Source organism: Petaurus breviceps, unplaced genomic scaffold (assembly GCF_028583685.1).
Source record: "Petaurus breviceps papuanus isolate PSGF00001 unplaced genomic scaffold, PetGlider_PUasm1.0 90769, whole genome shotgun sequence".
In the NCBI taxonomy this organism is placed as follows: domain Eukaryota; kingdom Metazoa; phylum Chordata; class Mammalia; order Diprotodontia; family Petauridae; genus Petaurus; species Petaurus breviceps.
In genome coordinates, this window is record NW_027187341.1 from 1,000,812 (window position 1) to 1,027,526 (window position 26,715).

Genomic DNA, 26,715 nt, shown 5'->3' on the forward strand with positions numbered 1-26,715 from the left:
ACAGTATCTCACAGAGTCAGACTAGTCATCCATCTTACTTCACATCATTTTGATCATATTAGTTTCCTATTCATTGGCCTTAGTGCAGTTTCCAACTGCAGGTTTACTTGTACATTGAATTCAAACTTCTAATCATGTGCCTGAGGCTACTAATTATTGTTTGTTCATTTCTAATTTTTTCATTTCCCATTATACTTCAGTTCATAGTCTCTATTCCAGACAAGTGAAACTACTCAGTGCCTCCCACACACTCTATTCTCATCTATCTTGAAGCATGCCTCCTATTTCCCTCCTCCCAGAAAAGCTCCAGCATTCCTCTCTACTCAATCATGTCCCACTTTATCTTTAAATTAGAGCTCAAAACTTGCCTTCATGAAACCTTCCCAAAGTTATCACTACCTCATTCCTGTTAATAGCTCTAGTCATTCCTGAAATTTTTCAAAAGAGGTATGGGTAATGTGGTACTTCGAATTTGTTAACACATTACTGCTTCTGTCACTTTCCTATCTGTGTGATTTTGATCAAGTAACAAACTCTACAGGCCTCAGTCCCTGCATGTATAAAAGGAACAGGCTGGAGTATTTGACTTGTAAGGTTTCTTCCAGCTTAGAAGTCTATCATAATTGTCTCCTTCCTTAAACAGCAGAATCATAGCTATTTGATATGTCCTCAGACCTTCAGGTTACCTGGAACATTTTGGGCTGGCCCAGAAATTAAGGGTCCTTGAACGCTGTTTCTTCTTGTGCAGCCCAAGTTGGTCACTCAACCTGCTTCAGTTCTGGCTTGCTCCTAGTTCAGAGCCTAATCCTGATTTCCATCCCACATCCTATTTCCTAATCCTGCTCCCTAAGGTCTATGACCTGGTCCTGCTTCCCATTGTGGTCTGATTCACTTCCAGCTGTCACTACGTTGCTTCCAAAACTACTAGTGCATTTTTCAGGAACATGATCTTCATTTCTGTGGAAAATGCTGCCACATAGGTTCATCATGGCAGCAAAGGTAACAGCATGGGGCAAGTAAGGGCAATGAGCACAGCCAAGGACTGAAGCTAGCAGCAATAGTTAATAGGGTTAAACAAAAGGGCCACTGGGGCAAGAGACACTCTAGTTGTCCAGATTTCCATGTTGTACCCTATCTGGATGAATGTTTTCCCCAAAAATCCAATTAAGGTTAAGTACTATCATGTATGCTTCATGTAAGTTTATTTCATACCTTCTTCCTAAACGTCATTCAAATGCAAGCACACTGGGGACAATGACCAAGTCCTCTCCTTACTTTTTATTTCAAAGTTTCTGCACACTATGGGTATTTACTAATTTCTTTTCTTTGTTTTATTTGAGACTGAATTTTCCTATTCCACCAAGGCTGGAGGTACAGTGGCCACTCAGGGGTTTGATTCTAATAATACTCATTGGTATGGAAACTTTAACCTGATGACATTCCACAAGAGAGTATCTCTGGCAGTTGGGTGATGCAGTAGATAGAGCACAGGACCTGGAATATGGAAGACCTGTCTTCAAATCTGAATTCATTTACTTACTAGCTGTGTGATCCTGGACACTTAATGCTGCTTGCCTCAGTTTCTTCATCTGTAAAATGAGCTGAAGAAGGAAATAGCAAACCTTCTGGTATCTTTGCCAGGAAAATCCCAAATGGATTCACAAGGAGTAAGACACGACTGAAACTACTGAACAACAACAAAAAAGAGGACATCTGGTCCTTAATTTTGCAGATGAGGAAACTGAGGCCAATGACTTGCCCTAGGTTAACTTATATAGGAGCTGAAGGGCACACTAGACCAATTACAATATGAACACAGAAGCTGATCTAAGTTGTGCCCTCCCACTACATAGAATCTAGGAACACTACTTAATATAGCTGTATGCCTTTAGTGTACTTAGAACATGATGATGCTTACTCTCTCCACCTGCTGCTGCAAGGGCACAAGATCACCAAGATAAAGGAAGAATGGATGACTTATAGAGCAGCTGGAAACAATCCACCCGTGAACAGGAAAAAGGAACCAAATAATTATAAAAAGATGAAGATCGACTAGAGGTCGACTTAGTAGCAGTATGGGATAGGCCAGGTAACATTAAGTAGGGAAAAAAGATCTGGATTTGAAGTCAGAAGAAGAGAGTTTAAATTCTGATTCTACCATTTAGAGGTAGCAAGGTGGTACAGTGTAGCTCCAAGCCTGGAATTGAGATGGCCTGAGTTCAAATCAGCCTCTAGATACTTGTTGAGTGAGCCTGGGCAAGTCACTTAACTTCAATTTGCTTCAGCTTTCTCAACTGCAAAATAAGGATAATAATAGCATCTGCTCTCCCTGGGTTGTTATGAGAATCAAATGAGATAATTTCTGTAAAGTGCTTAGCACAGTGCCTGGCATAAATGCTTCTTCCCTTCCTTCCATTTGCTATTGGTGTGACTCTGGGTAAGTAATTTCACCTTCCTTGGGCCTCAGCTTTCTCATTTGTAAAAGGAAGTCATTTAAACAGTTGATCTTCCAAGTATAAACCCTGTGGTCTTACTTTTTTGGAAGAGATGACTACAAAGTACTTTGCCTGTTCTATCATTATTATCTCTAACAAAAATTTGATTAAAGTAACAGGCAGCCAAAGAAGACACTGAAAGTATGCTTCCATTAAAACTACGGGTTGAATATTTTAATAGATTTTAAAGCTAATAGTCTTTAGATAATAAAAAAGACAGAAAAAATCTTTTTAGAAAATTAAAGAAGTATTTTCAGGTATGTTGACAAAGCTGAATTTTGAAATATTGTAGTTTCATATTCTATGATAGCACATTGAAGGGTATGGTTTTGTTCCTGCTTCATGAGTCTTTATAAGCTTTCTCTTCAATTAAAATGAAAATACCGCAAATGAAAAATACATCATCCCCAGCTGAGTTTTAATTATCAAGCTCAAAGCCTATGTGTTTGGATTATTCTCTTATTCAAATTGTTTTTGGCAATAAGATGTTTATAATGATAACATCATTGGTTGCCAGAAAAATTCATCTGAAGTCAGGAATCAAAAATTCTCTTGATATTTTATATTTTCAGTGTTAGCCAATAAACCAAAAGGAAGCAAGCATCCTAAGCACAGTGCAAACTTGAACATAGGCAGCAGAGGCAATCTTCACAAGACTGCAATTCCATAAGAAGTTCAAGATACTTTACATACTACCATATACAGAGATGGATACAATTTGCCCTGGGGGAACCAGAGACCTGAAAGATTTCTGCATTATTTTAACGTCTGTTTCAACAAGTTTAAAAGACCACATATAGCTGGAAGTTTTCTCAGCTTTCACACACACACAAAAAAAAGGAAAGAAAAAGTCACTCACTTTTAAGTACCTGGTTCAGTTAAAATTATATTTTCCCTATAGCTAGTAAGCAGACTATACTCATATATGAATTTGGTCTTCCTTTTTATTTAGTGAGTAGAAGACAGAACATAAACACACACCACATTTTATATATGTATTATTTAAATATTGTTGTTATTCAGTCATTCAGTCATGTCTGACTCCTGGTGACTCCATGGACCAATCCTGCCCATGAGGCAAAGATACTGGAAGGGTTTTCTTCTCTAGTAAATAAAGGCAAAAGAGGTTGTTAAGTGACTTGCCCAGGGTCACACAGTTAGTGTCTGAGCCTGGATTTAAAGTCAGTTCTTCCAGACTCCAGGCCCAATGCTCTATCCACTGAGCCACCTAGCTACCTTTAATTATTATAGTATATAATAATATGTAATATTATTATATTTTATATAATGTATGTTTAGTCTTGTATCCTCATATTCAGATATGTGTATATAGATATCCATATACATGCATATATTCACATATATGTACCTATAAACTATTATATGCATATATTTTATTCTTTTTTTTTTTCTTTTTGGAGGGCAATTGGAGTTAAGTGACTTGCCCAAAGTCACATGGCTAGTAAATGTGTCAAGTGTCTGAGGGCAGATTTGAACTCAGGTCCTCCTGACTCCAGGGCTGGTGTTCTATTCACTGCACCACCTAGCTGCCCCAATATGCATATATTTTAGACACTGAATTTTATGACACTTCTAACAGTACCATTTCCCATTTCTGTACCTTTTCAAAGGCTGTCTCCTATGCCCGAAATGCTGTTATCACTACCTCCTCCTCTTAGAATCCCTGACTCCCTTCATATACCACTTTCTGTAAGAGGCTTTCTTCTTAAGAGTTATCCCGTATCCAGGGGCATGCTGGAGCCAGTTTGTACCAGCTCATGACAATTGCTAATTTTTCAGCATTTACACCTGAGAAATCAGCAAATGCTACAAATCAGGGTTTGGCTTATTATGCTACTGATTTAAATTATTAGTGAGGCATATTAAGTGGTAGTAAAGCATATTAAAATTTTAAAAAATGTCATGCATACTTTCTTTTTTCTGGAAATTAAACATTTATTGGTATACCCTTGCCTGTATCTACTCTACGTATCATGTAAATAACTATTTATGTACACATTGTCTACCCCAGTAGAATATAAGTTCCTTGAGGCCTGGAGCTGTTTTTCTTTGTATTCCCAGCACTTAGCACAGTGCCTGGCATATTACTCTGTTTAATAAATCCTCATTGAATGATCCATAATCTATGATTTCATCAATGAGAAAGTTCCCTCTACCAATTCAGATATCAGTATCCAAACAGACTTTCTTTAAGGGTTAATACAAGTGAAAAAAATTCACCTCCCCAAGGGTGAACTTTCTCATGATGCATCTCTCCAGACTTAACATAGGACTGTCTTTGAATGTTAGAGGTATAATCAATTCTTTGGATCCTGGCAAAATCTGCCACTGGCATAACCTTTGAAAATCATTCAATTAGTGTTTATCAAGCACCCACTATGTGCCAGTCACATACATATTATGATAAGGCATCAATGTACAAGCTTAGTGGGGCTTCCTACAGATTAACTTGGTTAATTTTCAGCATACAAAAGCAAAATGCCATCATGGTCAAGAAAACTCTTGTATGATACTTTGGGCAGTAAGTCATTCATCTACTCAGGAAGAGTGAATTGGATGATCTCAGCTAATTGGTCTACTTCTCCTCTGTTAACTAGAGTTTGTTTTTATTTCTAGTTGTCCTGATTCATACTATGTTTGCCTCTAAGGCTTCATCAATCTATTTTAGAAGTAGGAAAGGAATAAAGCCTAACTAAATCAAGTGATTTTAAAAAATTAGTGAAAATTGTTAAATATACTATCCAGCTTTCTGATATCATTCAAAAGCCAGTCAGTCAACACTTACTAAACATCCATTCTGTGTAAATTCTTCAAGGTTCTAAGGAGAATACAGAATAAATAGAAGACAGGGTAGTCTCTGTTCTTAAAGAGTTCATACATATAATTTCTAGACTATGAAGAGCCTCAGAGGAGGAGACTAATGTACATAGATTCTAACTATACTTTAGAGAGTTTGAACGACAAGACAAAACAAGGTGATGGTTCAGGAAAAATACATCCTGAATGACAAGAAGCGCAAAAAGAACAGAAAAAAAAAGAGTACACAGGAAGGTTGTGCATAGAATTTTCTAAGAATATTTCAATGGAGGATTGAGATAGAAATTATAGTTGTTATTTCTAATATGACAGGTATCTTCACCCACTTAATTTTATTGGTTAGGGACAAATTTTTCTTTTTGCTTTTTTTGGAGGACAATTGGATTTAAATGACTTGCCCAAGGTCACACGGCTAGTTTTTGTGTTAAGTTTTTGAACTCAGATCCTCCTGACTCCAGGGCTGGTGCTCTATTCACTGTGCCACCTAGCCACCCCAGGGACAAAATTTGAAATAGTAGAAGACTGAGACATTTGAAAATAAAAGAACTCCCCCAATAACTGGTATGACTTCATGATGTATCATGCCCCTCCCCCCATATCTTTTCCATCTATTTTCGTGATGCTGATTTTCAAGCAGCCCTTCTCTATCCCCCAAACTCTTTAAAATGAAGGTCACATGATTATAGTCCAATAAATAATCTTGTTAACTTCATTCCATTCCTAAAGTAATACTGAGAAGCTATTTTCCTTCAAACATGAAATTATGTGAAGTAAAGTCAATTCTCAATTACCCAGATCTGTGGATTTTCCCTTTTTCTTTTTCCTGCATTTGCTTCCCACCATCCAACTTTGGGCTATTCCCTTGTTAGAAAGTGTCCCCAAGAGGTGGGCAAGGGCAGAGAAAAAAATTAACCTTTACTCAGTCTGCTTTTATCCTTCTTTTTTTTTTTTTGGAGGGGGGAAGGCAGGGCAATTGGGGTTAAGTGACTTGCCCAAGGTCACACAGCTAGTAAGTGTTAAGTGTCTGAGGCCGGATTTGAACTCAGGTTCTCCTGACTCCAGGGCCGGTGCTCTATTCACCGCACCACCTAGCCGCCCCTGCGTTTATCCTTTTTAACAGCTATGGGAGGTTGAGTAGAAAAAAAAGGTTCAAGACAGTATGATTTCACACAATGTTCTGTCCCACTTGTGGTTTTAAGAATATTTGTGCTTTTCATATGCCTTATGACTTACACATTGTCAAAAGCTAGGTTCTTTAGGTTAAATAGGAGCAATATCTCTCCTTATATGAAAGCCATTCCATAACGTCATATTTACCTGTCCGCTCAGTTTCTAGCCCGGGGAGGCTGGTAAAATTGTTGGGTTGGCCTTGTTGATCGTCTGGGCTGGCCATCACCCCCTCTTCGGAACTCGAGTGTTTGGTCATAGGTACCTTCTTCTTCTTCCTGTATGCAAACAGCATGGATTTAAAAGTTCAAGAGAACTTGGAGATTCATCACTCATGTACACAGATACATACCTTACTTATCAAGTTGCCCCTGGGTTGATATTTGCCAATTTCTGCCAGGAGGGGAGTTGGGGGGTGGGAAGCAAGGACAATTAAAATCTAAGAACTAGTCCTTGGGAATAAGAGCAAAGTTTATAGCATTTTTAAACAGTAATATTTTCATTCTAAAATATTGGCATTAATCCTTCATTAATTTAAATTGAGAGTTCATCATTAAAATGCAGGAAACTAAGAGTTTTAGTCAATTTTTCTGGCATATTGTGGCTCATAAAAATTTCCAGTTGTTTACATGATTTATAGAAGGTAAAGAACATTTTACCAACTATCTGCAATCATTTGATATATTATTCCATATAATGAAGAATATTATATCTGGAAATAGGAAAAAAATTATACAGGTTTGAATGAAGGGATTTAAGGAACAGAGTTGGTAAATTAGGATAAGTAGATTAAGTAATAGAAAGGGCAGGTTTAATTATAATATTTAAAAACAACTTAAAAGTAACAAAAGGTCCAAAGTCACAGCAGTTGCTGTCACATTTCTATTTCAATTTTCTAAAGTTCAATGGAGTAATAAAATTATCTTCTCAAAGAGAGAAAAAAAAGATTCTTTGTTATGTTTACAAAAGGAACAAAAACCTCTTCTACTAAGTTCAGAATTTAAATTGCAATTGTATTTCCAGAGAACAATGAGTTGCATAATTTTAGGAATTTATCTTTTTAAAAGGACTTTCTGCTATACCTTTTCCCCATTATATTCCATTTAAAAATAGAGGAAACTATACCAAAAAATAAGTTATCATTAAATTTTTACAGATATGACTATATTAATTTTACTGATGGTAAAAAAGGTTTGATTATATCATCATACATCTTTCTATTATTTAGTAGTTATATTAAGAACTGACATGCTTACTAATCTTCATTATTAGCCACCTCACAGAAGATCATTAAAAGTGAAGATATTATTCTAATTTTACACAGAGGACACAGTGGTTTGAGAAGTTATATGGTTTTCCCCAGGGAACTGAGTACTTTAAGAAAACTGGAATTAGAATTAGAACAACATTAGAATGCCAATGTTGTCAGGCTATATGCCTTAATCCTTCTAGCCACTTTATATGTAAAAAAGAATAAACTGTAGCCAAAAAGCTAATGATCCTCCTTTAAGGCTATCTAAAAAAATAATATAACAGAGAAATCTCATACAACATATTTGGTGCAATCCAATAAACACATTTTAGAAATGAACCTCTAGATTAGCTCTTTTCTATGGGATTTTTCATTAATAGTCAATCTTAAAATGTTTAGATACATCAGGTATCAATTCTGTACTTTAGCAAGGCAATTTTAGTGCTGGAAGATAAAAGAGGAAGGGTGTTCAAGGAAGGGAAAAGGAGTTTTTTTCTCATCATTCTAGTTGCTGCTCTAAATGGTCACAGTCAAATATTATAGCTGAATTTAAAAAGGAGCTATTTAATTTTATGAGAAATGGAAACATTTGTAGCTTTGCATATTAATACAGAGGGAAGAAAAATGTCCATTTGGAACTGCAAGAGATAAGGTAATTATTTCAGTCATCAGAAAGGAATATTATTTTTTACACATACAGCAATGCAGAATTAGCTAGGGGTGTTACTGAGGGCATCTAAAACTATGAAATACCAATGCTATAGACACTGCTAGTGGTAGAATTCTGCATTTCCTCTAAAGAATGAGGTGGTTCTCTTTAGTCAACTGTTCTCATCTTGTCTAAAAGATTCACACACTATAGCGACCAGAGCAAATTAATTGGCTTAATAGAAATAAATGATAACAGTGATTGACAGTCCTTTACAATAGGAAAAAAAAGATTCTTTCATGCCATTATGATTTTACTGTATTTTTAAAAATTAAAGAGTAAGCTAGAAGATAATTTCTCTAACTTACATTAAAATCAAAAGTAAAAATGTATCTTTTTCTCAAAATTGTTTTCTCTCCTCTGTCCATCCCCCTTTCTTTTCTTCTTCTTCCTTCTATCTTTCCTTCCTTCCACAGCCTTTCCCAGCCAGATATGGAGCAACTCTAGTTACTCCAACAACATTCTCCTTAAGCCAGTGACTAACTCATTGCACTGAACTGGAGCTAAAGCTATATTAGAAGACAAACAATTTATGTTAGGATATTTAGAAGTTTCATATTTGAATATAATTTCCTTATAATCCCTGTCAATCATCTTACTTCCTGTTTTGCAATAAATTAAAAGTAGTCCAATGTGGAGACAGAAATTTTTTATATTTCGATTTTGAAATTCTGGACTATGAGAAATAAGAGAATATTAAAATTAGAAATTACTTTGGAGATGATCTAGTCTCATCCACGTGTTCTATATAGGAGGAAACTAAGGCTGGGGGTTGTGTTACTCAAGGTCATAGAGTGCAAGCAACTGCAGGTACTAGACTAACACTTTTGACTCCTAGTCTAGTATTCCTAAAATGCATTTTTAAAAAACCCTCTTGTGTCCAACCCTAACTTTTAATATTTTAAGAATAATTCATTCACTCAATTACTTCATTCAACAAACATTTATAACTATTATGTGACAATGGAGGAGATACATAAATTAGACACAGTCCCTGTCCTCAAGGAGCTTAGGAGGCATAATAGTACCTGATGAGGCATGAAAAGCTGATTTTAGAATTCTTAAGAGGAAGAGAAATTATGGGAATGTCACATGCCTTTATTTTATATATATATTTCAACTGTTCTGCTTCTTAATTAGAATTTTTTAAACCTCTTGTTTATAAAAATCAAATGATTGCTTTTAAAACTCAATGTGCTGGGGATTCACTGGTTTATTATTCATATGAATATCAAAATTGAAAATCTAATAATCATTGCTCAAAACAACCATGAAACAAATAATGCTTGGGGGGAGAAAGGTCAAAGTGTTTGTCCAAAAATAAGATGTGCTCAAAATCATCTACTAAATACATCTGACAAACCACAGCTATTACCTTGGATGTCCCATACTAAGCACTATCATAAACTGCATACTACTAATAATAGCATTTCTAAAGTGCTTTAAATATGTTATCTGAGTTGATAACATAACTTTAGGAGGTAAGTGCCATTATCATTATTATCCCCATTTTACAAATGGGAAAATGAAGCTGGGAGAGGGTGACTCCTCTAAGGTGTACACAGCTAATAAGCATCTTGGGCAGGATATGAACTTGGGTTTTCCTGATTCCAAGTCCAGCACTCTTATGTATTGTTACCACATAGCTACATAATGTACATAAAGTGGAAAAGCTGTACTTAGATAGGCATGATGGTGTCTCACCACGTCCAAAACAGAACTAATTTTTTCCTCCAAATTCATTCCTCCTCCAAATTTTCTCTTTTCTGCTGAACTGCCAGTTCATAATCTCCCTCTCTCTCACCTTCTGTGGTCAATCAGTGGATAAATCTTTTTTATTCTTCCTCCAATATTATTTCTCCCATCTAGTCCCTTCACACAGCTTCTACCCTAATATACAAATGGAGGATCGCACATACTTAGATCCAGGAAGAACCTTAAATGTCAAGTTCCAATAATCTCTTCTTTTACAGATGAGGAAAATCGGGCCCTAAAAGGTTACACATAGCAAGTAGCAGAGTGGGATTTACACTCAGAAACTCCGACTCCTGCAGCTCTTTCTGTTGTCCTACTTGGAGGTTGGGGAGTGGGGGAAGGGGAGGAGAGATTTTTTTTTCACCTTTTCTTGGAGCAAGGCTAAGCAGACCTAGGCAGTTTTTGAAACAAGTTGTTGGTCTTTTGCACTTCCCTTCACATATTTCTCACACTCTTTCCCCTAACCCTTGTCATTCTTACACTGATCTGTCTCTCACAATTTTACTACCCTTTTTCCAATTTAAAATTTAAAAAAATATATTGTTTCGCTTTTCTAAATTCAACTAGAGAAGCAGAAGACCAAGCAGTCTGATTTAATTTATATTAAGGTATTGATGGCTGATAACTTAAATCCTCTAGAGATATTTGTAATTTTAAATGAGGTAGCCAAATACACACCACAGTTTCAGGTAATATGATAGGGAAAGCATTTATTAAGTGTGTACTATATGCAAAGCACTGTGCTAAGTGTATTTGATCCTCACAACAACCTGGGGGTGTAGTTGCTATTATTATCTCAATTTTATAGATAAGGAAACTTGAGACACACAATGGTTAAGTGACTTACCCAGGGTAGCAAAGTTGGTAAGTGTCTGAGGGTGGATTTGAACTTAGGTCTTCCTGATTCTATCCACTGTACCACCTTGCTGAAGTGAATATTTCAGGCATTGTGGTAAGTTATTTCGGGGAAGAGAGTCAAATAAAAAGGCAAAATGTTTGTATCTGGGAGTTTATTTACTCCTTAAACAATTATTTCTTCATTATAGTTCATCAGCCTGCGGCTAAAACAATTTAGGAGCAATATAATAGTTTTCTAAACATAAAAGTAAAAAGGATTCACATATAATAAATAATTTAATTCAATTTAACAAAAATTTACTGTGTCTACTATTTGAAAGGTCCACCACAACACATGCTAGTTGTGTGACCCTGGAGGAAAAGTGAGACATTTTGTCAAAGACAAAAACAAAATTCCTACTGTCATGGAGCTCAACATTCCTAAGCAGGGGGAAAGCATGGCCAACAAGAGGGGAAGAAAGGGAATTAAGAAAGGCTTTGCTGTGGAGGTGACACCTGACTTGGGCCTGGAAATAAAAGGTTTCTGAGAGGCAGAGTGAAGAGCATATGCATTCTGGTAGGCCTGGAAACAGCTTCTGTATTTTTATGTATGAGTCCTAAGTACACATTTGGAGGGGAGGGACAGGGGTTGGTATCATCAATAGAATTAGGGAAGTTTAGAAAGGCAGTGGGGGGGGGGCGGGGGCGGCTAGGTGGTGCAGTGTGTAGAGTGCCAGCCCTGGAGTCAGGAGGACCTGAGTTCGGATCCCGCTCCAGACACAACACAAAAAAAAAAAACTAGCGGTGTGACTTTGGCCAAGTTACTTAAACCCAATTGCCCTCCAAAAAAAGCATAAAAAAAAAAGGCAGTGTGGCACAATGGATCGAGCACTGGAGTTAGAGTTAGGAATACCTGCTTTTGAATCCTGCCTCACATTCTTACTAAGTGTGTGAGCCTGTGCAAGTCATTAGCTTAATTTCTGTACTTCAGATTCCTCATCTGTAAAATAAGGGGGAGATTCAATAAGCTCCTAGGTCTCTTCTAGCTCTAAATCGGCTATCTACTACAGGACATCCAATAGAATACACCCTACAGGCAGTAGATGAAGAATGGAGGAAAAAAAGCCAGACATGGAGTCATATTGAAGTAATGGAAACAGAGAACGTATTTGTCTATAGAAGTCTGTATGTATATATGTACACTATGAGAGAAATGAAAAGCAAGTCTTTGTGTTCATTTATTCTCAAGGAATTCTGTACCTGACTAACAATCTTTCTTGCTAACCCAACCCCAAAGGCAGCTAATCCAAGCAATAAGGAGATGAGATGAGACTTGCATACTTCAAGATTTCAGAGGAAGGAAGGAAGGAGGGAGGGCTTAGGTTGGCAGATATGCACATCAGGAATATAGGAGGTGGAAGATGATTCAATGGAGATCAGGAAGGAAAGGATGGACAAGCAGGAGAACTAGAGGACAGCAGTGTCATAGAGGATGAGTAAGGAAAATGTTAATAGTATAAAAAAAAGCTCTAGAGAAGCAGAGGTCAAGGAAGATGAGAACTGAGAAAAAGTCACTAATTGTGCTGTTAAGAGGTCAGGGGTAATCTTGGAAAAAGAAAATCCACTTGAGTGATGGGGTCAGAAGCCAGATGTCAAAGACTTAGAAAGTTTTGCCATGACGAGGTAGGGGCCAGCAAGTCATGAGCAATGGTTGGTGTGTCACTGAGTTAGTAAAGTATAGGGTCAAGGTTGTGAAAGGGCAAAAATAAAGTTAGAGCCTACAGGGTGTTAGGATAGTAAGGGAGGATGGAGAGTTGCAGTAAGAATGAAGAATGGGTTTTAAAACAGTGAGACACAAAAAAGATGGAAAATTATGATCAAAGAGGGTGCTTTCTGAGGTAAAAATCAAGGAGATGACAAAGTTATGGTAAGATTTAGGATATGATCATCCTTGTCAGTGACCATGGTAAAATAAATCTTCAGATTGCTGGTGAATTGGGAGAACAGGCTTTTAGAAGGAATATCAGTACTTATACTAAAATCCTGAAGTATGTGAATCTTATCTAGCTAAAGGCTGGAATACCTGGCTTTGGGATTGGGTTAGCAAGAAAGACTGTTAGGTACAGAATTCCTTGAGAATAAATAAACTCGAAGACTTGCTTTTCATCTCTGTAGCAGGGCTCTATAAAATATGCATAAAGAGAATAGTCTTTTATTCCAGTGGGAAAATACTTTAAGAATTAATATAACTTAATGAGTGAACTAAACTAAATTATATGAGTCCTTGGCACTATCCTAATAATCATAAATTTGTTAGATGACAATGATATCACAGAATCACTGAGGCTAAAGGGAGTTCAGAAGCCAGCTAATTTAATCTATAGTTAGGTGAGACTGGCACCTACAGTATCTCCCCAACTTGAATTCTAGAGACCTCAAGTGAAGAACCTATTAACTTCCAAGGCAAATCATTCCATTTTTGGATAGCTTTAATTGCTTACATACAAGGATCTTCAAGTACTTGAAGATACTTATCACCTCCTCTCCACCTTTCTCCTCATTAGTCTTCCCTTCGCTAGATCTAACATCACCAGTTTCTTCAAGTGAACCTCAGAGGAAATGATTTCAAGGTTCTTTACCATCCTTCTAAGCCACTGTCTATCAGGGGTAGAGAACTTGTGGCCTCAAGGCCACATGTGGCCCTCTAGGTCCTCAAGTGTGGCCCTATGATTGAATCCAAATTTCACAGAACAAGTTTGGATTCAGTCAAAAGGCTTCACTTGAGGACCTATAGGGCCAGAGGTGGCCTCCAGGTCTCTCGTCCCCACCCCTGGGCCTCTGCCCAGAACAGTCAACAATACTGCAAATGTGAGTTAACCAGGGCAGAATATAACTTCCTCTCCTATGCCTCTCTTAATGTAGTTTAAAATCACATTCTTTTTGTTTTTGCTATAGTACTTAAATGCTGATTTATTATTGAATACTCAGCCTTTTAGAACCCCCAGATCTTTTTCATATGAACTGTTGCCTAGCCATGCACCACTGATCTTGTACGCTGGGGTTAAAAAAAATTTTTTTTTCCCAAGTGTTGAACTTTTAAATGCTGCCAAGTGGTACAGTGCATAAAGTGCTAGACTTGGAGTCAGGAAGACTTGAGTTCACTTCTGACATCAGACACTAGTTGGGCAAGTCACTTAACCTTTGTCTGCCTCAGTTTCCTCAACTGTAAAACGTGGATAATAATAGCACCTACCTCCCAGGGTTGCTATGATGATTAAATGAGATAGTATTTGTAAAGCACTTAGCACAGTGCCTGGTGCATAGTAAGCACTATATAAATATTAGCTATTACTATTAAAAACACAAGACCTGACCAATGTTCAATCTCTATTATTTACAAGCTGTGTGATCTTAAGGCAAGTTGCTTAGATTTTTCTGAAACTCATGGTCCTCATCTATAAAACAACCACACCAAATCAGATGACCTTTAGGAATCTAAATGATCTTCCCAGCTCTAAACCCTATGATACTATAAATTTCAGACAATAATACTTGAATTATCTTACAAAAAAAGTACTTTGTGGGTCAAATGAGATGATGAATCTGAATGTCCTGATGTATTTTATGAGATGATGAGATGATATATTATATAATCCATAAAGTGCTAGAGAAATGTTTTTCTCTAGCACTTTATGCTTAAGTCTACTTACATTAGAATCTTAGAAATGGATGAGACCTCAGAAATCAACATACAGTGAACCCTTTCTACAATATCCCAAATAAGTAATTATCTTTGTGTTTTGTATTGTGCAAAATTCTCTCTGAAGTGGATCTGATTTTTTTTTTTGGTATCCATCTTTTATTTTCATACAATTTACATAACTGAAAATTTACATAAATATACAGAGCAGCTAACTTAGTGGGGCTGTTATCTTCTCAGCTTTCAATCATTTCTTTCTATCCTAAGAATTCTAAATAAAATAATTCCTTCAAATCTACATTTCATTGGAAATATCGTATGTGTATTGTTTACTACACAGATCATCCACTGTAGATTTTTAAAAATGATCTGACTATATTCCCCCTCCATTAGTTACTATATACTTAGGAAATACAAATTCACTTAATATAATGACAATACATAACAAGGTTTGCAAAGTACTTTACATATATTATCTTATAAGTCACATATGGTTGAAAACAAAATAGGGCAACATAAAGGATTGTCCCTAAAGTCTTAGTCCAGTTTTATGTTTTAATAGCTTAAATTAGCTAATAAATAGCTTTTAACATAATAATTCTAATAAAGCTTAAAAACTGAACTAAGATAAACCATTAAAGCTTAAACTAGGGGCAGCTAGGTGGCACAGTGAATAGAGCACCAGCTGTGGAGTCAGGAGAACCTGAGTTCAAATCCAGCCTCAGACACTTAACACTTACTAGCTGTGTGACCTTGGGAAAGTCACTTAACCCCAATTGCCCTGCCTTCCCCCCTCCAAAAAGCAAAAAAAAAAAAAAAAAAGAAAAAAAAAAAGCTTAAAACTAGACTAAGACTTTGGGGACAAAAATTTATTTTTTAAAAGATTACATATTTCAAGACCAAAATTTAAAAGATTTTTGGCAGTATCTACTGTTTGGGATTAACTGTCCTACTGTTCCAGTTTATGAGAATTACACAAACTTGAAAGTATAAGGAAAAAGATCACTATCGGTGTTTCATTGTTCTTAAACATGATGGATAGATCCAATTGGTGGGTAGGTATGGAAAAGTTCTCAGCACAAATACTGGTCCTCATTTGACTAAATAGTTTTGCTTAAGAAAGATACGTGAATTAAATTATTTTTCTTGGAATGTTAACATTAAGGTATTTGATAATACTTCAGAGTGATAAATTAGTCTACATATAGGCATGTGAAGAGACAGCTATGGTGTAGTAGTAAGAGCACTGGATTTGGACACAAGTGGTCTGATTACAAATGCCTGCTCTGTCACTTAGAAACAATACTGAATCTATAGTCAGAGAAGTTGGACTCAAATTCCTCTGGGACTTTGAGTAAATCATATCACTTCTCTGAGTTTTCTTAGGGCAAACTAGATGATGTAAAAGCCTATGACTGTGTGCTGTGGTCAAGTCACAATCTTCCAGGGCTTTATTTTTCTAAAAAATAGGAACAATAGTAACTAAATTATTACATAATGTTAGTTTAAGAATCAAATAAGATCATATAAACTACAAAATGACACATAAATATCTGCTATTATTATTTTATTCTTAAATTTGAAAAAAAAATAAGTCCTCAATTTTGGATGCTGTTCATTGTTTTATCTAAGAATATAAATTTATATTTACTTGAAAATAAAATGTTACTCTAGCCCATATATATAAACATGAGCTAAAGTTAAAGGTTCATACACTGTAAATTAGTAAGTGTAAGTTAGTGAGTTTTATTATAATTGGACCTATAAATTACTTATCTGAAGCTCTAAGGATAAAATGACAGAAAGAAAATATCAAAATTAATCAAATTTTTCCATTTAAAATCTCTAGGAGTGTTATAATCAGACAATTAAATGACTCCATTGTGGATATGTTCTACTTTACAAAAAATTCTGTATGTGAAAATTTAAACTTAGAAAATTCAAATGAGAAGATGATTATCCTACAAAAACTATTTTATTTTGTAAAAAGGATTCCTACAGAGTTCTTTTAAGTAGCAAGTTCCTATAGTACACTTGAGAGTTTATTTAAGTCATTAACTACTAATTTCTATGGTCCTTTCAGTACTAAAAATAATATTCTAATTTCTCTTGACAGAGAGACTGGAGGAAAAGGAAAATCAAATATTAAGGTACCAAGAATCAATTAGAAATGAAGACATAACATCTCTGCAATTATAATGCAAGTCAAAGGGGAAAAAAATCTGGTCTAAGATCTTAACTACATGTAGCTGTAACTTTCTAAGTCAATACTAATCCTCATAGCATGAAGTAATGTAAAATTTTTTTGGCATAGCTTTTGTGCAAAGTGGGCTGTATTGCTTGACGTAAGAATGTCACCTTTCAATAGGTTTGTTCTTTTTCATTCCAGAGGAAATAAATATAGGGGTCTCAACAAGAGGAGAAAAATTAGCAGCGGAATACTACTTAAAATATTTTTTATTCAGCAAAAGCTATAGGCCTTATTAGCATGAAAGATGAATTTCTATTAGCTACATCAGAGTGAAAATCAAATATCTAAAACAGAAAGCTAAAAATACTCTGGCTTGATTTGTATGATTAACCTGTTTGAATATCCTGCCCTTAAGTAAAATAATTACCTTTAAAAATTGAGCAAATGTCATAAAAAGGCATCAGTGCGACAACATATAAATAAATATGTGAGTGCAATAGCAAGCATTCATGAGGAAAATACACTTATTCTATCTGGTTCGTGAATTGCCAGTTTAATGCATGGCAAACTACGACTGTAAAACTAACTGCCAAAGTTAGCTGAATGAACTAAGATATGAACATACATACATTTTAGGGTTTAGAAATAAGGGCACTTGGGGTGGCTAGGTGGTGCAGTGAATAGAGTACCAGCCCTGGAGTCAGGAGGACCCGAGTTCAGATCCGGTCTCAGAAACTTAAAACACATACACACACACACACACACACACACACAAAATTAGCCGTGTGACCTTGGGCAAGTCACTTAACCCCAATTGCCCTACCTTCCCCCCTCCAAAAAGCAACAACAGCAAAAGAAATAAGGGCACTTGTACTAGGCTGTTGTACATATCACCCTTTCTCATAGTCACAGGCATATTTCTGGTACTTGTGATGACATGAAAATATTGACCATTTTCACATGGATTAACACATTGTTGACTGTCAGATATTCTATAAACATAATTTCATTCCAATCTCAAACCTGTAGTAATAAGCTGGTCTGAGTCAGGCTTGGACCACTACATCCTCCTACCTAGGAAAGAATAACTACAAATCTCCTTCCATGTATACACACACACAAACAGGGACTTCTTAATTTCTCCTTTCTCAAACACTACCCCTGAAGTCAAAGCAGTGACCACACTAAAAAAGACATGAATAATTAAATACTAAATATACCATATTTTAAATTATATTCTATTTCTAAGCTTTGTTTGCAGTGTTTGTCATTTTAACGACACTCTTAATAAGATTTTCTTTTTAGATCAAATTTTAGTCTACAATTAAGGGTCACACATAATTACTAAAGAAATATTTGTTGACTGATTTGTGTGTATGGTTGTATTTAGTATTCAAAGATAAAATATTTTTCTGATATCCTGCTGTGCCTGAGTAAGGACAGAAAGACCAAGTCAGATCAAATCATTCTAAAATAAAATCAATCAATTTGATTATCAATTTTAAATCATTTATATCTGTTTTCAATTTCACTAATGTAGAGTAAGAATTACTCTACAAACCAAAGGATTTTTAGAGTTTATAGCAACTTTTTGTCCCTAAAAGGGTCAAATCTGTTTGCCTCATTTTCCTCATTTATAAAATGGGAATAATAATAGCAACTTCCAGGATTTGTTGTGAGGATCAAATGAAATAATAATTATAAAGTACTTAGCAATGTGCCTGGTACATAGTAAGCAATATATAAACATTAGATATTATTATTGTTTTTGTTATATCTGCTGAGGTATATTCGTTGCCTCACATCCTATAACTATACTGAGACAGAAGAAACACTGTGAGGTCAATAATTATTGCTATGCCAATTTCTATAATCCCAGGTTTCTGTTCAGTCCCCAATGAGAAATCATGGAGAAAAACAAAGTTTTCTGTGGTTCCACAAGAACTCTTTTGCTTGGAGAATATGACATTCACATTTTCTACTATCCTTGAATGATGACATGACAGTCTTTCTAAGATGCACTGTTAAAAATGAGAAGTTTTTTTATAGGGTGAAATATTATGTGAAAACCTCAGCTTTTGCTAGAATCCCAGCAATGTCAAGCCAGATATATTCAGAATGGGGAAAGCTGAAAGGCTTTTCTGTCAGAGCCGGAATAGAAATTGTCAATTTATTAAAAGCAGTTACAAACTAAAGGAACCCAAAAGGTCTTAAAGGCTAATAGTTATACATAAAGAAAAAGGATGTGAGGTTTTAAAATTTTGTGGCAGACAATACCATTAGCAAAAAGAAACTTGGTTCTTTCATTTTTTTTTTTGGAGAAAAATCTAGTTTACTTTAAAGAGATAGAGAGATTTTAATATTCAAAATATTCTTTCACATTCTTTCAGAACTTCCTATTAAAGTTACATTTTAAGAATCCTACTATAGAAAATTTTTCACTATGCAATGAATTACAAAAAGGAGCAACGAATAAAAAAAAAGGCATGGTTGAGAAGGAAATGAGGAAGTAGCTTTGTATAAGGGAGGGGAGAAGGAGTTGAATTAATTTGGTAGGGTACTCTGGTTGCATATTCCTGATTTGAAGGCCAGAGCACATAGCTGCTGCAGCATGAACAGGTACTTTCAAGGACATTTGTAAGCAATTAGGAGCTTTGACCAGAGGTTTTGCTGAAGAAAGACATTTGCTTCAATAAAGTTTTGGCAAATGCTTTGTTATTCCTTGTGGAAGTGGGAGGAAAGAATTGGACTAATTATGGATGAAATAAAAATAATGTCATAAAGCTTATATAAACAGTACTAATATATAAAGTGCCCTCCCAACTATTAATAAAATCCACATCAAAAGGAACACTTACATATTTTAGGTAAGAAAAAAAAACCCTACTTCAAAGGGTACTACAACGTTCACTACATAATTCAGATAAAAGAATGTGTTACATAATCTGAAAATCTCTCATTTGTTGCTTCAAAATGTATCCATGAAATACCAACAATATGCAGGTACTTCATGTATCAACTTGGTATCTCCAGGCCCATAGGATACAAAGATGAAAAACAACACAGGTATCTACTTTCAAAGGGATTATAATGGAAAGCAACGGGAAGTGGAGAGATTGCTAGACAAACAGTCAAGTGAGATGAAATCAAAATCCACAAACTGTGTGGCCCTGGTCAGGTCCCTCCACTTCTCTCAGTCTAAGTTCATTAATATGGAAAAAGGAAATGATAGTAATTGCACCACCCACCTCAAAGAGTTGGTAAGAAGAAAGTACTTTTTAAAAGCATTATTCAAATATGAGTTCCCAAATACAATACAAATTTTATGTGGGAAATATTGAAGAGTTTTCACTAATCTCAATTTATTCTCTGACACAAACATGAACATCTCACTAATCAACCCAGTTCTCATCCTCTTGTATTTCAGCCAACTCACTCCATCAGTCATTAAATGGGCTACATGATTGTAAGAGTACTCTGCAAATGTGAAGTAACATAAATGCTTGTTGATATTGCGGGTTGATTTTTTTTCTCCTTTAAGACTATATTCTCTGATTGGGCAGATAAATTCGATGTCTAGGCCCCAAGACTAAACAATAACACATGCTTTTCTCTTCAGTTTTCCTACCACCCTGTAAGGGTTATGGGATTTAAATATCTTCCATGACCCGTTGGACTTGCTGACGTAGCAGGAAGGGGCGGAGCAAGAGGAAGCGGAAGCCAAGCTAGCGTTCCTGCGGTGGCTGGCGGTGGTGGCAACGGCAGCGGCAGCAGCAGAGGCAGTGGCAGCGCGAAGCCCTTTTTGAGTTAGGACTGCTAAGGACTTTCTGCTAAGGACTCCTGCTGAGGACTGCCAGGGGCCGGAGCTGCTGGGAGCGCGCTTCCAGGACGCTGGGTGGTTGCTGTGCGTGGGGAGAGGAGGACCTTTGCCTGAGGTAGCCTGTTCTGTTTTAAAGGCTTGAAAATGTGGGTGCTTTCTACTTTATCTACCTGTGCCAATATCATAACTACTCTGATGGCTTTCACTTTCTGGTTTTGGGACTCAGTCTTTTGGTATCTTAATAAATTTTCTAGTTTATTTCCTCATATGGCAAACATGACGTATTTTGTAATGGATAATTATATCAGCATATTTGTAATCTCCATAGGCATTGTGAATATGGCATTGCTGATACACACCCTCATTGAGTTAATCCACCCCTAAAAGTAGATGTTGGGAGGGCAGTATGGCATATAAATAAATATATTTAAGTTACTGAGCTATGGCATCAAAGGAGCGATACAGAGAAGATAGACTATTCTAGGAAAATTAAAATAATTAATATTTAGAAAACAAAATATTTAAAAAATGTGAAGTAAGAGAAGCCAATACACACACTGAATAAATCTATGTAAAAGATAGAAAAAAAAATCAGAAAGCAACATGGAAGCAAATCAATTCAGCCAACATTTATTAAGCACCTCCTATATGTACATCTCTAGGTGCTCAGTGATGGGATACAAAGCTAAACATGAAATATTCCACTCCCAAGTTACACTGCCTACAAGGAAGATAAAACATATATAGAGATATGTGGGTAGCAAGTTAAACAAAATAATTTCAAGGAGAAAATACTAAGAACAAAAAGGATAAGGAATGGCCTTAGGAAGTGGTTTCTGAGTTGGGCACTGAAGTAAGCTGGAGATTCTAAAATGAGGAGATAATGAGAGACTGAATTCATTCCTGATGTGGGAGACCACTCACTTCTGCAGAAGTATGAAGGTACAGAACAGCCATGTTTAGTTAGAAAAGAGTATTGTGAACAGGGAATATTAAGAAAATAAAACTGGCAGGTGGGAGCCATATTTCAGAGGACTCCAAAAACCAGGCTGAGGAATTTGTATTTTATTCTAAACGGGCATATTTAGTAAGGGAGCAGCATGGTCAGACCTGTGTGTTTACAAATATCAATCTGGCAGCTGTAGGGATTCAACAGAGGAGTGCCAGGAAGCAGGGAGATCAAGTAGGAGCCAGCATAAACTAGGTGAGAGTTAATGAGTACCTGAACAAGGATAGTAGATAAGTGGATGCAGAAAAGGAAATGGGTATAAGAAATGGTAAGGAGGTAGAGTGTGAATCTGATTGGAATTCTGAAACTGACTGAAAAATGCAATTGTAAACTGATAGAATATGGAGTGGGGGTTACTAAGTTTAGAATTAAAATGTTTTTTAAAATATACTGTAGCAATTTTATTTATTGAAACATTAAGTAGGGGTGGCAAGATGAAGCAGTGAATAGAACACTGGCCCTGGAGTCAAGAGGATCTGAGTTCAAATCCAGCCTCAGACACATAACACAAAAAAACTAGCCATGTGACCTTGGGCAAGTCACTTAACCCCAACTGCCCTACCTTCCCCCCTCCAAAAAGAAAAAAAAATCTAAAAACAAAACAAAAAACACATTAAGTATGCTCTACTGTCATATAGCTGGAAGAGATGCTACCAAAATATTAGTGTGGTGAAGGTTCTAAAAAAAATCTGCCTCTAAAAGATCTAGGTTATGACATAAATATTTTATAACCCATAGAAAGTTATTAACTCAACTAGAATTATAAGGAAGCCAATTTATACTTACAATAAGCCATATTTTTTTACACAGAACATTTCCTAGAATGTATTATTTAAAGACTGCTAGGAAAGGAAGCAGTGATCACAAAGAACCATTACAGCTTCAGCAAAAAAGATGTTAACACCAAACTAAACCCTTTTCTGACAAGATTACTCAATCGGTATGTCACAAAAATGCTAGTTGGTTTAACCTAGATTTTGGCAAAGTGTCTGATAAAAGTAAATTTGATGTTCTTTTGCAAAAGATGCAGATATGGACTAAATGATACCAATTAGATGGATTTGGAAGCAACTGAATAGCTGGAATCAAAGGGGAGCTATTGATGATTCCATGTCAAGGTGGAAGATCTTCAGTAGAGTACAGATCACTATTTTGTCCTGTGCTTTCTGACATTTCTATCAATGATTAGGACATTAGGACAAAGGCATGTATGACATTTTTATTAGATTTTTAGGTGGCACATAGCTAACCCCTAGATGTCAAACTCAGGATCTAAAATGAATCTGACATGCTAGAAAGCTGGACTGTGGATAAACTAGTATTGAGTAAAGACTGCTAGATTCAGAAACAAAAGATTTGGGTGTCTGAATTTTGGCTCTGCCACTTTTATCTGTGTGATCAAGGGGAAGTCACTTTAACCTCTCTAGGTCTCAGTTTCTTCTTATGTAAAATGAAGAAAGTTGATTCAGTGACCTCTAGGATCATATCATATTGTTGCCACAGCAGCCAAATAATCTAATGAACTCTTGAGTTGCATAAAAAGAGTCATAGCTTCCACGAAAGGGGGAAGTGATGATTGCTGTAGTGAGATAATATCTGGAATCTTATGCTTAATTCCAAGACACCAAATTTTAGAAAAACAACACTGACAAGGCAGAGATAAACCAAAATGGTGAAGGAACCCAAGCATGTGCCATTAAAGGACTAGCTGAAGAAATTAGGAATGTTTAATTTGAAGAAGGGAAGACTCATCGTCCTGATAACTGTGTTCAAGCACTTGAAAAAAAGTTCTTATATTCTGTTTGACTCCAAAATGCAGAACTGGAAACAATGGGTAGAAGCTGAAAAGATGTAAATTTGGAATTCATGTCAGGAAAATTGTCTAATAATTAGAGTGATTAAAAAATGAAATGGGCTGCCTAGAAAGATACTGAATCTCCCCCAATTGGAGGCCCTTAAGTAGAAGCTAGTTGACCATTTGCAGTGTTAACATAAAGATTTAGGGTTTGGGGCCAGAGGGAAATACCTTCACTGATCTAGATGACCTGAGGTCCTTTTCAACTCTGAAACTTTGTGATATATGAAAAGAGGGAGATAGGAGAAGGCTATGTGAAAGACACAGTACAGAAGATGAGAAGTTTGTATTTTATCTTTTGGACAACAGTCAGGTTAGAGGGAACTGAGGAAGGGGTTATGGCACCAAAAAACTTAAGTCATGTAAAGTCAGACAATCAACAAATGTTCTTTTTTATTTATCTTTTTTATGTTACTAAACTGTCGATACAATTTTTAACTTTTTTAAGATGATTTCACACTCAAAAATGTTAATCATTATTATCATTGTTCCCTCTTAATGCTATGATTCTAATTTTTTTGAAGTGCAATCATGCTATAAGAACAATATACTATGAAAGGCTAAATATACTTAAATGGAGTTTAGTATTGTAGAAATAAATACAAAGTCAACCTGGAATATTTAAAATTATGCATAATAGCTATAATACTACATGGCAATTAAGTGTATGTGGCAAACTACAAAAATGTAAATAACTGCAATTACTACTACATTAACACCAATCTCACTGTCAACTGGAAGGAGGGGAGGGGGAACTGGACAGATCAGAATGTTGCTGAGACCTTCTAAATACTTCATGATCCCATGAGCCCATGGGAGCTCAGGAGCCCAAGTCTTTTTACTTCTCTGACACAGACCACCCTTTGCACCCAGGCATTGGGAGCCAGGAGAGTACAGACACCAGGGTTTTGGAACTGCCTTTGCTTAGTTTATTCTGTAGTTCTCCCTTTTTTTAAGAGACAAGGAAAATTGGAAATGGTTGGACCAGGGACTCTACTTAGCAAACTGGTGAATGAGGGAATAAACAGAGCACTCCTTACTCCTTTGGATTACTGCCTTAGCTCATGGGGAGCAGGGTGAGAATGGGACACAAATTCTCCATCTCCCGCCTTCTCTACCTTTCTCGTCTTATAATCACTTTCATCTCAACATTACTCCTTCCTTGCCCCTCCCCCCCACTCTTTGATCTAGTGACACTGGCTTCCTTGCTGTTCCATGAACCAGACACTCCATTTCGTGACTGAGAATTTTCTCTTTCTACCATGAACATTCCCTACTTATCTCTATTCTCCTACCTTCTTTCAAGTCCTAACTTCAAGTCATCTTTCTAATGACTTCTCCCTGTGAATTATTTCCTATTTAATATGTGCACTTTTGTTTGCTTGTCTCTCCAATTAGTCTAAGGGCAAGACACTTAGCCCAGTTCCCGGAACATAGTAGAACCTTAATAAACGCTGATGAAACCACCCTCCATCTCCTCCAAGGTGCTTAATTCTCCTCCTAAAGAAACTTCCTAATTCTTCACAACTTCTTCCGACTTCATAAAACCTTCCTACATATTCCTACTCTGTTGTCCTTTCTCTTTTCTCCCTTGAGTTAAAGGAAGAAAGCTAGATGGCCACAAATGTTCCTTTCTTATCTACCCTTGCAGAAACTTGTTCTAACTATGAGGATTTAAAGGAGGATACTCTGCTCAAACATCTTTGCAATTCATCTGAAATTCTACCATTTGGAAATGTATTTGAGTGAACAATCACATACCTCTGTTAACATAAAGGGATGGGGCGGGCCAGGTGGCTCAGCAAGTAAGAGCACCGGCCCCAGTGTTGGGATGACCTGGGGAGCGAATCTGGGCTCAAACACTTAGCAACCCAGAAATAACTGGCCATGTAACCTTGAGCAAGTTACTTAACCCAATTGCTTTAAAAAAAAAACCATAAAGGGAGAGGAGGAGTAACTATCAATAATTCCCACCCTGCAATTGGCTTAATTAGAATATTTTTCTCCTAAATAAATAATATGTTCATAAATGAGATGAGAACAGGAGTGTTAATTTGGGGGATAGAGAGGATTCAAAAGCTATTGTTGGCTTTGTCTCCTCTTCTTATTCAGAGACTAAATACTAAGGTGAATACTTATTACCTACTCTTGACTTCTTTACCTTGCATAGAACTGGATCTATAGGGCTGCTAGGTGGCACAGTGAATAGAGCACTGGCCCTGGAGTCAGGAGGACCCGAGTTCAAATGTAGCTTCAGGCATTTAACACTTGCTGTGTGACCTTGGGCAAATCACTTAACCCCAATTGCCCTGCCTTCTCCCCTCAAAAAAAAAAAAAAGCCAATAGAACTGGATCCATGGCAAAACAATCAGAAAAATTGGCTTTGGTTTTCTGTGTACGACAAGCAGAAGGGGTGAAGAGGATTATGTTCTCCTGAGTGTTATACTAAATAAGAATCTGACTTAAAGCAATTCTCATCTCAAAAAGTAAACTTTTTTTGAAAATCACAAATTATTTACAGAGAATGCTTCAAAAAGCTTGGTCACAAATATGAAGTGAGCCCCCAAATCCACCTTTAACCTTTTCTTTGACCACTTTTTTCCTGCCCTTACAACAGAATCTTTCAGCCCTTATCTTTATCATTGTAATTATAATCTTTCTACTGCATAATGGCAAATTAACATCAATTGTACCTATTCAACTTTTACAAAATGAATTCCTCAAAGTATCTTATTTAAATCTTTAAATGTAGATATGTTCATTAAGAAGCAAAGTTTATCCATTTCTAAGTTGTATTTTAAATAGTTTTGATCTGGTCCTTTGTTATTAATAATAGGTTCTTTATAATGACATTTACAATTAGCAGTCTCTTGATTTCTTGAGTAGTTCCTGTTTCTTTTCCCAAATGAAGGAATTATAATACATATTTCCTGCTCTGTATTATTTGTATTCCTAATAAGTTGCCTAAAGTAAGCAACAAGAACTTTTGATCTTATTTCCCTTGCCAATGTGTAAAGAATTCTGGGATACAATTCAAATGAACTTGGCACATTAACAACTTTTTAATAGTTCTAATTTCTTTATTAT

The 26,715-nt window shown here is 36.1% G+C and overlaps 1 protein-coding gene across 2 annotated transcripts in view; it reads right to left on the reverse strand.

Moving 5' to 3' along the window:
* The window catches only part of TDRD3 (tudor domain containing 3), a 204,400-nt gene that overhangs the window by 18,157 nt on the left and 159,528 nt on the right, over positions 1 to 26,715 (reverse strand). The window contains exon 13 of one of the 2 annotated variants that reach the window (XM_069068617.1): positions 6,651 to 6,778. The exons of the other annotated variant lie outside the window; for it this stretch is intronic. Coding sequence (XP_068924718.1) covers positions 6,659 to 6,778 — 120 coding nt within the window. The 3' untranslated portion in view covers positions 6,651 to 6,658. The remainder of the gene's footprint in view (positions 1 to 6,650; positions 6,779 to 26,715) is intronic. 2 annotated transcript variants of the gene reach the window in all.